This window comes from Chionomys nivalis, chromosome X, assembly GCF_950005125.1.
Source record: "Chionomys nivalis chromosome X, mChiNiv1.1, whole genome shotgun sequence".
Classification (NCBI taxonomy): Eukaryota; Metazoa; Chordata; class Mammalia; order Rodentia; family Cricetidae; genus Chionomys; species Chionomys nivalis.
The window spans coordinates 94,403,518-94,415,837 of NC_080112.1; the positions used below are offsets into that span (position 1 = coordinate 94,403,518).

General features: G+C 38.4%; 1 protein-coding gene across 1 annotated transcript in view; it reads right to left on the reverse strand.

The window, feature by feature from the left end:
- The window catches only part of Vsig1 (V-set and immunoglobulin domain containing 1), a 109,543-nt gene that overhangs the window by 21,163 nt on the left and 76,060 nt on the right, over positions 1-12,320 (reverse strand). The window contains exon 2 of the mRNA XM_057760147.1: positions 4,963-5,126. Coding sequence (XP_057616130.1) covers positions 4,963-5,126 — 164 coding nt within the window. The remainder of the gene's footprint in view (positions 1-4,962; positions 5,127-12,320) is intronic.

Consider the following 12,320-nt stretch of genomic DNA (forward strand, 5'->3'; position numbering starts at 1 on the left):
GCCCCAACAGTACAGAGGAACTTTGGGTGACTGTCCAGGCAGCGAGATGTCTCTGTCATTTCTAGAGTTTAGAAGTTGCTTACTTTTTGTTTGCTTAGGTAATATTTTATTCTTCTGGAGTCTTTGATGGAGTTGAAGAATAGATAGATAGTTATAGTTTTCCATTGTTATGATAAAAGATAAAATAGATATAAATATTGTAACTGTAATTCTTGCTTGATAACTGTTTTGTTATATGTAATTTTGCTATGTTAAAGTTAAAGCCTTCCTTTTTTTTTTGTTTAAACAGAAAAGGGGAAATGATGGAGGAAGGTCATTGGCTAATAAAGAAACTGCCTTGGCCCATTTGATTGGCCAGCCTTTAGGTGGGTGGAGTAAACAGAATAGAATGCTGGGAGGAAGAGGAAGTAAGCTCAGATGCAGGCAGCTCTTCTGAGAGACAGACGCCATGCTCCCCTCTCCCAGGCAGACACGCTGAATCTTTCCCGGTAAGACTGGTGCTACATAGAATATTAGAGATGGGTTGATCGGGATATGAGAATTAGCCAGTAAGGGCTAGAGCTAATGGGCCAAGCAGTGTCTAAAAGAATACAATTTCCATGTAATTATTTCTGGTGTAAAGCTAGCCGTACAGGAGCCGGGCAGGACGAAAAGCAGGCCCGCAGCTCATACTACAATAGTGGGGAGGGCCCTGGGCCTGCCTCAAGCCATGTGCTAGACTTTGTTAACTCTCCATGGGAAGGAAGCCTTACCCTCTCTGAGGAGTGGATGAGGGTGGGGGGAGGTGGAGGGAGTGAGAGGAGGGGAAGTAATGAGAACTGGGATTGATATATAAAATGAGAAAAGACTGTTTTAAAATAAATAAATTAGTTAATTAAAAAATAATAGCGTTCCGGGCATGGCATGAGAAGGTAAACTCAAAACTTCTCTAGGCTTTATTCTATTTTTTAAAAGTTATTTTTATGTACGTGTGTGTATCTATGTGGGGTTATCTGCATGGGTGAGAAGGTGCCCAAGGAGGCTGGAAGAAATTGTTGGATCTCCTGGAGTTAGAGTTCCCTGCAATTGTGAGTCATCTAACATGGTTGCTGGGAATCACATTCAGGTCTTCTGTAATATCAGCAAGCTCTCTTAACTGCGGACCTATCTCTCAAGGCCATACTTTTCTAGTTTTATGATACACACCTATAATTCCAGTACTTAGGAGGCTGAGGCAGGAGGATTCTAAGTTCAAGGCCAGCCTGTATTCTATAGCAAGGTCCTGTATCAAAAACCAAACCACAACAAAATAAATTTCCCCAGATTTATATAGGACTTGCACTGATCTGTATTGTTATCAAATGTAAACCCTCCCACCCCACGCCTAAGGCAGGTGCTAGTGTCCTAGACTGCAATTAGTGGAGGGGTCTAGTAGTACATCAATGGGTTTTCTTACCTGAGAGGTCCAGCTACATCTTCCCCGTGCGTCTCTTGCATGCGCCATTTTTAGACACTGACTGACTGCCTTTTCCTCCATACCCTCAGTACTGGGGTGCGAGCCATGCTGTGTTTGAGCAGAAATGGGTGGATCTGAGAGCCGAATGCTACATGCTATATTGCTATATCAACTCAGGAGTTGCATTAAATCACTCAGTGGTCAGTCTAGCAACACCTTACTCTCATAGGTCACATAATGTTATATAAACAGCAGTCTCTATGATAGATATGTGCGGGGGGACGGTGACTTCAGGGAGCATTTCATGTATCACTGACTGGCCTTTAACTTGCTAGGAAGCCATTAGCGACCTTGAATTTCTGATCCTCCTTCTTCCACCTCCTGAGTCCTAGAATTACAGGCATGTGTGACCATGCCTGGTTTATGTGGTGCAAGGGGACTGAACACAGGGCTTCATGCACACTAGGAAATCATACTACCAACTGAGTTACCGCTATAGCCTAGTGGTTTCTTTTTAGCATCCCCAAATACCCCACCAGCATTCACAAGAAAAACTTACAACATGTTCTACACAAGTCTGAATTCATGAAAATGAGCCAGGAAGGCACCAGGAGTCAAAGCCAAATTGTATTTTGAAAAACAGTATCTCAACTCAGGATGCCTATGAACTCTTAGCTGAACAAGTTCTGTGCAGGAATGAGAAGTAGCAGAAGAAAAGGGTTTGGGCTCTCCCTCCAGCCATTAGGGATCTGGTAGGGAGAGCAATTGGGGGCTCAAGGCCAGGAAATCCTTGAAGAGCTGTCATGGCTGAGTAACATAGTTATATTAAGTATTTCTTGTTGGGCTGGTTTTCCTGGTCCCTCTGATATAGCTGGGGCATGGATGAGATAATTTTGCAAAATCAAATTTTAATGAATGGTGATAGTAATGATAATAGCTCATATTAACTGAATGTTTGCAGTATAGAAGGCTTCCCAGTGTTTCACAAGAACAATGTCATTCAATGTTTTCATTAAAGCTGTTAGGATAGGTAAGTAGTCCCATTTTTCAGATGGGAAAATCTGAATCTCTAAAACGTCAAATGATTCGTCCAGGGTCATCCAGCCAGCAAATAGGTGGCAGAGTGAGGAGTACAACTGATATCCATCCAGAAGTTTCTACTGGAACTCCAAACTGAGCCCAAAGAAAAGCCCATGTGCGCGTGGTAGGAGAGGAGACGAGAGGGAAGAAGGGGGAGAAGAGGAGGGAAGCGAGGAAATCCAGTTATCTTGGAGTAGGGGCTCAAAGGGGGCTGTGATGGGAATGGGGCAGGGGAAGGAGGCTGAAGGAAGATGGAACAACAGGAAGAAAAGAAAGCTTGTGCTTTGGCAGGTGTTTTCACCCTCCTTGTCCTCAAGCAGCCCTGATCGTCCTTGTCATCCTCACACAGACTTTGCGCCGCTCTCAAGCATTTTTCCTTTCATCTAGCAACTCAGGGGAAAGGACCTCATTTGATCTGGCAAGTAGAGAAAGCAATTCATCAAATACTTGTCAAAAGATTTTTCAAAAGTTCTAAGAGAAGTCCCGAGCTCAAGCCAAACGCACGATAATTGGCTACGGCTTCATGCCCTGCGGTCTCTCCCTAAGAAAAATTCAGAACTAGTCACAATTCTCTCCCAGCTTTTAAGTGGCTAGAGCTCAATCAAGAAGTGGCTCTGTAAATTCCAATATCAGGGGATGCAAAGTAAAGAATCTGCACTCTGGAGCTCAGATTCGCTTTGCCTGGCCTCCAGGAAGTCGAGTACATCTTGCATTGAGTATCAAGCACAAGACATTTCAAAAGATGCTGGGGTCTCTCTAAATTCAGCTACCACTAGAAAAAAGAGAAGGACAATGTGTTGAAAGGACTAATAAGAAATCAAATTTTTAAAAGAACAGATCATGTGATTATTGAAACACTACTAAGAAATCAAATTTTTAAAAGAACAAATCATGTGATTATTGAAAACAACCCGTGGGCAAAAGCAATTCTTTTTTAGTTGACACAGCATGCCAGGTCACTTTGGGTGATGGAAACTGGCAGCATTAGTATTATTATTTGCTGCTGATGGTGATGCTTGCATGGGATAAGAGAGGGCTTTATATTTTTCAAGTGTTTTCATATGCCTTGTCGCCATGAGTACTGTCATTCTACTGTATTTGAAAGAGAGGGAGGCATGGAGTGATACAAACATTGTCTAACCATAACCAATATTAAACAAAACTGTTTAATGCTGAATACAGGGCACCACTGAAGGACTCTCCCTGTGGGTGTGCTCTTTGATAAGGAAAAGTTCACAGTCTCGGGTAAAAAAAAATGAGTACCAACAAAGAGTCAGTGAGCTAAGCAGAAGCTTAGCTGGCTAAGATGTAGTTCCTCCAAGCTTACTTTCCTCTCCCTCCACTTCTGCTTCTAGGCCATGTTCCCTTATCTTTCTAATGAACAAAGCTCCCTTTTCCTCCAAAGCCCAACCCAGGAGCTGCTGACTATCCCACCCCACTGGTGCTTGTCTCTTCTCTATTTAGGGTCATGAATCATTGTGAGAACCTGGTAACTGGAGATCTTTTTCTTCAAGAGATGTATAAAGCTATGAATGGTATATGCGTTTGCGTACACATGTGCCCAGATGTACACACCTCTCTGTAATACAATTTTAGCTCTTGGGATAATTTTCTTTTTTTCTTCTTTGGTTTTTCGAGACAGGGTTTCTCTGTAGCTTTTGGAGCCTGTCCTGGAACTCCCTTTGTAGACCAGGCTGGCCTCAAACTCACAAAGATCCGCCTGCCTCTGCCTCCCGAGTGCTGGGATTAAAGGCGTGCGCCACCACCGCCCGGCTTGGGATAATTTTCAAAAATAATTACTATTCAAAGTCAAATGAAGAAAATCTAGCGATAGGCATTTTGCCTGTGGAATCATCATCCTTCCCCATAGGTGCTCATCCACCCTATTCTGGCAACTTCTCCCAAACCCCTTACTCACCCCTTCCTTTCTTTATCTTCTAACCTCATGCTGCCCTCGATTACATAGGGTTCAATGCTACCATGATCCTTCTCCACTTATCTGTGGAATCTCTAATTGTCAGGACTCAATCTGGAACAATGAGTGAATTCCCTTCACAGGCAGATTCCAGTCATTAAATTAAGCAGAGCCATTGGGGTTGGCATGTCAACTGGATTCTTCTGGAAATAACAAGGAGACTTTTGGAAGATATCTTTTAAAAGCTACTGCTTACTTCACATATGAGGAAGCCTGTGGCTATTCTGGAATACATGATACATATGGTGCTGACTATTCAAAATTGAGATAACAGACAAACATAAACAAGGAAATACAAAGACCACGTCATTCAGATAGACTGTCTTCCCTAAACAGCTATCTAAAAACTCTGTGTCTCAAGTTTGTCATTGTTCTCACTAGTTCCTTCATATTTCACTGTTCCTTCGTATGCTCATCCCAACAGTTTTCAAAAAGAACTACTTAGTGGGAATAATTTATAGAGAATCCTTACAGAAATTGGCTCCATGTCCTTATTGTGGAAGAAAGACCATTGGATTGTGAGCTTGTCCAGCGACGTCACAGTGGTGGTATAGAGGCAGAGCAGAGTGACATTAGATCCAACAGTCACATTCATGAAACTGTCTGGGATGGTCACTTGCACCATACTAACCTGACCTGAAAAGACAAGCATCAGATAATTAGTAGTACATATGTTCTGATGGCATTTTCATCACATAATACAACACATCTTGTCTAGTGACCCCAAGACAGGGAAGAGAGCAGAATGAAACATACAGGAGACCTGAGGCAGACAATAAGCACAGGAAAGACTTTCTAACTCTTAAGTTTCTAACAAGTTATGACATGAAGATAATCAAAACCTAGGTGACAGTGAGGTAGTGACACTGGACTAGCGATTCATATATGGGTCAGGTTATACACAGCTCCTTACGGTCTTGCCCAGGGACACTAAAGGGCTTGAGGATGGAGAACAACCAACTCAGATTTCCCATGATACAGTGGTCCTTGAATACAGATTTTCCATGATACAGTCGTCCTTGAATACAGAGCATTTATTTTAAAAAAATTAAATAAGTCAGAAGCTAAGGCTTTGCTAGGGCTTTCAAATCCCAAAATACAAAAATTCCAGATGAGTTCTATACTTAAGACCACTGTATGTGGTGGGGGTGAGGGGCTTACTGGGAGATCTGTTATATCCAAGGTTGTACTATGATGTCAATTTTCTTTTACACTTTCATCCTTTTATGAGTATATAGTGGAGTGAACAAAAATCTAAATAACAGGTAATAATGTCACTGATCTGGTGACTAAAGGAATATGTGTTGTATATTTTCCTAATTTTTTGTTTTAATTTTTAACAGAGTAAATGTAGACAGAAATATTGCACATAAAGAAACCACTTTGAGGAACATCAGTAACTTTTTAATGGAGTTGAAGATGAAAAGCAGAGACTTGGGCATGCTAAGTAGACATACTAAGTAGCTACAACCTCATTCTCTTCATTACTGGTTTGTGTTTAGTTGCATTATATTGAAATGGCATGCTGTGCACAATTTCCATTATTTTAAATTCAGGCTTTCAGGGCCCAGTATGTGGTTTCTCTTAGTCCATGTTCTGTAGGTGCTTGGGGGAAAACGTCCATTATGCTATTGTTTAGTTGTGTGCTCTATACAAGAAGATATAATTTAAACTACTGTAGTACACATAACATGCACAAGGCTCTGAGTTCAATTCCCAACACTGCAAAATAAAAGACTAAATAAACCACTATGAATATGTGAATGGACGCCAATTTGTTGTAGTAAGGCCACTTGTTCATTTCCTGGCTGCCCAGACTACTGAAATAACCACACAGAAACTGTACTAATTAAATCACTGCTTGGCCCATTAGCTCTAGCTTTTTATTGGCTGACCCTTGCATATTAATTTAATCCATTTTTACTAATTCATGTATCACCACGTGGCAGTGGCTTACCAGCAAAGTTTTGGCATGTCTGTTTCTGGCAGCAGCTCCATGGCTTCTCTCCTACTCCATCTCTTTTCTCCCAGCATTCAGCTTAGTTTTCCCGCCTATATAAGTTAGGCCGAGCCAGTTTCTTTATTCATTAACCAATAAAAGCAACACATAGACAGAAGGACTACACCACATAGCAATCTACTGGTGTCAATATTTTACTAGTTGGAGTGATATGTGTAAATTTCACTTACATTTAGGGCCACTTACCTTCTCAATATTTACATGTCATTGTCTCAAGTCCAAGATAATGGTATAAGAGAGTACTGTAGCTTTTGTTTCAATTATCACATATGACACACAGCATTTATGAGTTAAAGCAGACACACACATACACATATTTATATTTCTGCCCTTTCTTTTGTTCCTTTTGTTTCCATAATGCCTTAAGATCTTTCTTTTTATCATCTTCTGTATTTCAGAAGTAATTCCTTGAGCCATTCTTCAAGGATATGCCTGCTAGATGAAGATATTTTCCCCCTTTGACTGAGAATCTCATTATTATTTTCCCTTAATTCTTGAACAATAGTTTCACCAGATACAGATTCTATTTCCTGTCATCTCTGCTGTACTTCTGAGTCTATCAGCATGTTTCTTATTTTTATTATTGTATTTTTTTAGTTCTATAATTTCCATTTGAGTTTCTTGGGAAGACAAATAATCTAATTTTACTTAAAAATAATTCAAAGTAGAGGAAAGGAAATTGAGGATGAAGTTATACATTAAAAAAGTCTTCAGGACTGAAAATATGGATCAGGGTACTTGGCTAACATGTGTAAAGCCCTGATTTTGATCACCAGCAATGCAGAAAAAAGTCTTCAGAGAAACAGATGACTACAATGCCTGACTCTTATTTGATTTCTTGTTTCTCGATTTAAAATTAACTGAAAAATACTTGTATATATGGGATGCATGTGTTACAGTATCATTGATGTTCTGATATATTACAGACACCTCCCATCTAACTGGAACCTGTTGAACATCAATTTTGTGCTAAATACTGGGGAGACAATGTTGAATGAGAATCCCAATCTCTGACTGCCATGTCAAAGCAACAGAAAGCCGTTTCTAGCCCATATCAGTGTGGTAGTGAATGAAATTCAATGATATAAGCAATACAAATCTGACTCAAACATTTTCTATTTTTCATAAGAGACACATATGCCTGTAATAATTTGAGATTGTAAAAGCTCAGAAATTACATATTGGAATTCAGACAGTATTTTCAAACTTTACATGAGACATTTTTAAGAACACTATACATTGTCTCACGGTAACAATTGGCAAAGCAAAATCACCAGACCATTTTATTGCTCATATTGCCCATATTCAGCACCATATACAATTCTTAAATTCTGAAACAGATAGTTTTCAGGCATTGGCCAACCTTAATAAAGTGACAACAAACAACAGAGCTTAGAGCTCTGTTTTTAATTTTTCAAAAAAAAATCTTCTTTAGAAAAACCTCAGCCCATTCCAGGCCTCGTGTTTTTCTTTCTGCCTGCTGCCTGTGTATCACGACGTAAAGCTGTCAGCTACTGCTCCGTAATGATAATAGACCCAATGTCTCAGCACTGCCTACCTGGAGCTCATTCAGTTTGCCTTGCATCTCTTTGACATGCATCAATCCAAACTCTATCATGGAACATCATTTACACACTGGTTGTGAGATTTAACAGTTTGAATGTATCATATGTTTGGTTTTTTAAGGACATCATACTCCAGAAGTCCCTGTAATAAAGTGAACCACAGGCAGGTGTATGGTTTCTCTGTTCCACAGAAATCAATGAAACCATCAGGATATCTGAATTCAATACAGAAAATGATTTAGTAGAAGAGGATTTGACAAATCGCCAAAACACTGGGTTTGTAAAAAGCTAAATGAGAAAAGAAAACATAATAATGAAGATAACTTGGTTTTCCCAGGCACTATGAAACTCATTCACACAACAGACACTTAACCCACAGGCCTGAGACAGAAACACTTTTATCTTCTTTTTTCCCTAGAAGTGAAGCCAGGTGGTGGTGGTGCAACCCCTAATCTTAGTAGGTAGTGGCAGTCACATCTCAGAGTTTGAGGCCAGCCTGGTCTACACAGGGAGTTCCGGGACAGGCAGGACTACACAGAGAAACCTTTTCCCAAAAAATAACAAAAACAAAACCAACAAAACAAACAAAGTGAAAAAATAAATTATATATTTTTTTTAAAACTTGGTCCTGCCTCAAGTTAGTATACCAGACCTTGCTGATTCCCCAAGGAAGACCTTACCCCTTCTGAGGAGTGAATGCAGGATGGGAAAGGGGAAGTAGGGGTGGGAGAAGGGGAGGGAGGGGAACTGGGGTTGGTATGTAAAATGGAAAAGCAATTTAATAAAAAAATATGAAAAAAGGATAAAAACATGGAGTATTTTGGCTATCAAGGTACTAACAACAGCATCAGGCAGAAAACGCGCCTTTAATTGCTTCACATTGGAAGATTGTGCTCTGGTGGGAAAATAAAGGAGTTATGATTGGGAAAGAAGTCATGGGAAGAATTTCTGCTCAGACCAATGAGCACTAAAAACAGTGTATATATCACCACAGAAGCAAGGGTTTCAAATTCCAAGTGTAAATCAAGAACTAATGAATAGTCTTGTTTGTACAACCTGACTCTTAAAGGGTGAGAAGAAACATGTACAGAAGTTAAGAGGTCAATCCCTCAATGATCTCAGCACAAACATTGCTTTTCAGCGACAGTAATATAAATGGAGAAAATGATTCAGGAATATTCCAAAGAAATCTGATGACAGAAAAATAAAACACTTAGAAACAAGAGTCTAAAATCCAAGTACACATACTGACACTTCCGATGAGCCTTCAGAAATGGATTTTTCTTATATTTTAATATAAGACAATATGATCCATCAGAAATGATGGATCAGTGGTTTAGAGCATTTTTTATTCTTCAGGAAGACACCGGTATCCTTGTCAGCACCTACATGCTGACTCACAACTATCCCTATCATTCCAGATCTGACGCCCTCTTTGAAACTCCGTAGGCACCAGGAACATACACAGTACACATACATTCATGTAGGTAAAACATTCATGCACATAAAATAGTTCTAAAAACTTTAAAAAATATTTCCTTCATGGCACAACTGTTCAATTCATCTGTTTAAGGAAATTCAATATTTCAGTGCTTTGTGACACAAACATCAATATTTTTCTATTTTGAAACACATCATACTAATCTATAGAATATGGCATATCATTTAGAGGAACTATGCACATGTCACATATTCTTTAACATCAATAGTATATTTAAAAGCATATAGTTAAGTATGACAAGAATGTTCAGTAGCCTGAAGATGGGAGTAGTTGGGTAGAATGGCAATGGCTAAATAGAGCAGAGATTCAAACAACTGCAATCATAATAACGGAGTCCCTGAAATACAACTGCCCAATCATTTTGATATTCCAGGATAAGAGACATAAATATATATCAAAATGATATAGTGTTTCTTATCCCAGAATATAAAAATGATTTCCATTATCATTAATCCTGCTCTACTCAGGAAAAATATCATTGTGGGTTCACGGGCATTTAGTTTCTAGTTTTAGTTATAATCTAAGTGTTATTTATTAACTCGCGCACTTTAATTTCTCAATTTTTGGCATTTGGCCATTCTTTCAGTTGGCTCTTATGTCCCTTTGAAGAGCCCCACAAATGTGCTTTGCTAGCTCGGATCAGTCTTCTGTCTTGTACATAGAATAAACCACTTCTGTAAACAGCCTTGTATCTTTGGATTGGACAGTGTGATTGAAAATAAAGATCTGGATAGTAAAGAAAAGAAAGAAAGCATTCTGTTACTGCATATTATTTAATCCTCTAAGATCATGCTCTAGCTTACCACTGTCCAATAGAACTTTCTGTGAAGCTGAGGATGGTGGTGGACATGGAAATATTCTGGCTGCACCCCATTCAGTTCAGTAGTCACTACTCACGTGGAATGTGGCTAGGAAAACTGATGAGGTCATGGTTTAATTCTACTTAACTTGAATTAATTTAAATTTAGATAGTCACATGTGGATAATGAACAGGGCAAATGTAGTACTAACCAGGAGGTAGCTCTGTGAATATCAGAAGAAAAAGAATTCTTTCTTTGGGTTAAATTTACTTTATATTGAAAAACAATATTTAAAACTGAGAAAATAAAAATACCCACATTAACCGAAAGCAAATAAGTAACAGGCTAAAGACTAATACCCGATTTAAACAAAACAAAACCCTGACTTACAATCTTCCTCAATGATTTGATTGAATTAATAAACAAAGCAAAACTGTGAATGTGGTTGAAGTGTACATGACTGCTTCTAAAAATAAGTGTTTATCATCTAAGGAAAATAATTCAAGATGTGTATGCTTAAATTAATTAGCATTCTAAAGAGTTTAAATGTGCTCTATTTTGGTGATGATTATGCACCCATTTAATGCCTAAAATGTGGGCAAGGCCCTTGCTTATTTGGAAGATTGGTAGACTACTACCGTGCCACAGCAAAAATACTGCCCAATTGGCTGTACTGACTGGGTGCATTTCAAGTGATTTCATTTCTGCCCCCTTCCATGTAAAGTTGCTTCATTTTTCTAGTTGCAGAATAATATAACCAAAGGATCATACAATTTTTGCGTTTGATTTCAAAACCAACATTCAAATCTATTACTTCTTTTGAATGCATACCTCCCTTAGATGAAAACAAGAGTGGCATATCATCCCACCAGGTGACAATTACGTATCACATGGAGCTAAAATGATCTGCATCAATTTTTGCAGAAGAAAGTTTCAACTAAAATTAGTTTTGCTGAAATGGAAATTAAAGTAAGACCTCAGACATTGCTGAAAGTATTTTGATTAAAATAACGTCTTCCTGATTAGCTGTGCAGAAATTTGATTTTAAATGTGACTATGAAAATCATTTCCAGATGTTTGGGTTTGGGGATAGCGAATTTTTCTTACAACATGTTTACTATCCAACATGTTTGATACAAAAAAAAAGCCTTTCTATGAAACAAATGCAGGTTAAGCATGAAACTATACTTTTAGAGAGACATTATCAGTTTTCCCACAGCCATGCCATCAACTGATGGCTCAGGACAGTGAAGTGACTTGGATGTCTGTAAATAACACATATAGATTACCTAAATCTTCTTTTGTCTGACGTTCACATGAATGTGACTACTGTGGATGGTATTATATTATACTCTATTTCCACATCACCTGCTGTGTTATCCGATTTTGCTTTGGGCCAGCTAAAACACTGCATATGTCAAACAATGACAACAAAACCACACCACTAGTTAAGAAAAAAATACCCAGGTGTTTATGGCTCACCCTAATTGGGCCATCTACTGAAAGTTACAAACAAGATTCAAGCATCATGCTAAGTCATTGTTTAAATAATAAAAAATGAGGTACAAGGCATAGGCTCCATTTGAATGCAATATCCATTCTTATAAAGAGAAATTGATAATTTACTCAAATCTGAGTGATAAGATTATATTTTCATTTATAAATTTACACATTCTCAGATATAGTGAATATCCATTCTATTTATCATCGGTAAAATTATAGATTTATATGCATATATTTATAATACAAGTCGTTCATGTACCTATTATGATCCTATCTCTAATATAGAACAGGGTAAGACTTTACATAAAGAATTAAAAGGTGTGCTCATTTAGGGTTGGTGCAGAAAACTTATGGTTTGACCAAAGTAGCTAACAATCGAAGGGAATGACAGAGATTTACCATATTTATTAAATAGAAACAAAATTCTAAGGTAAAGTAACT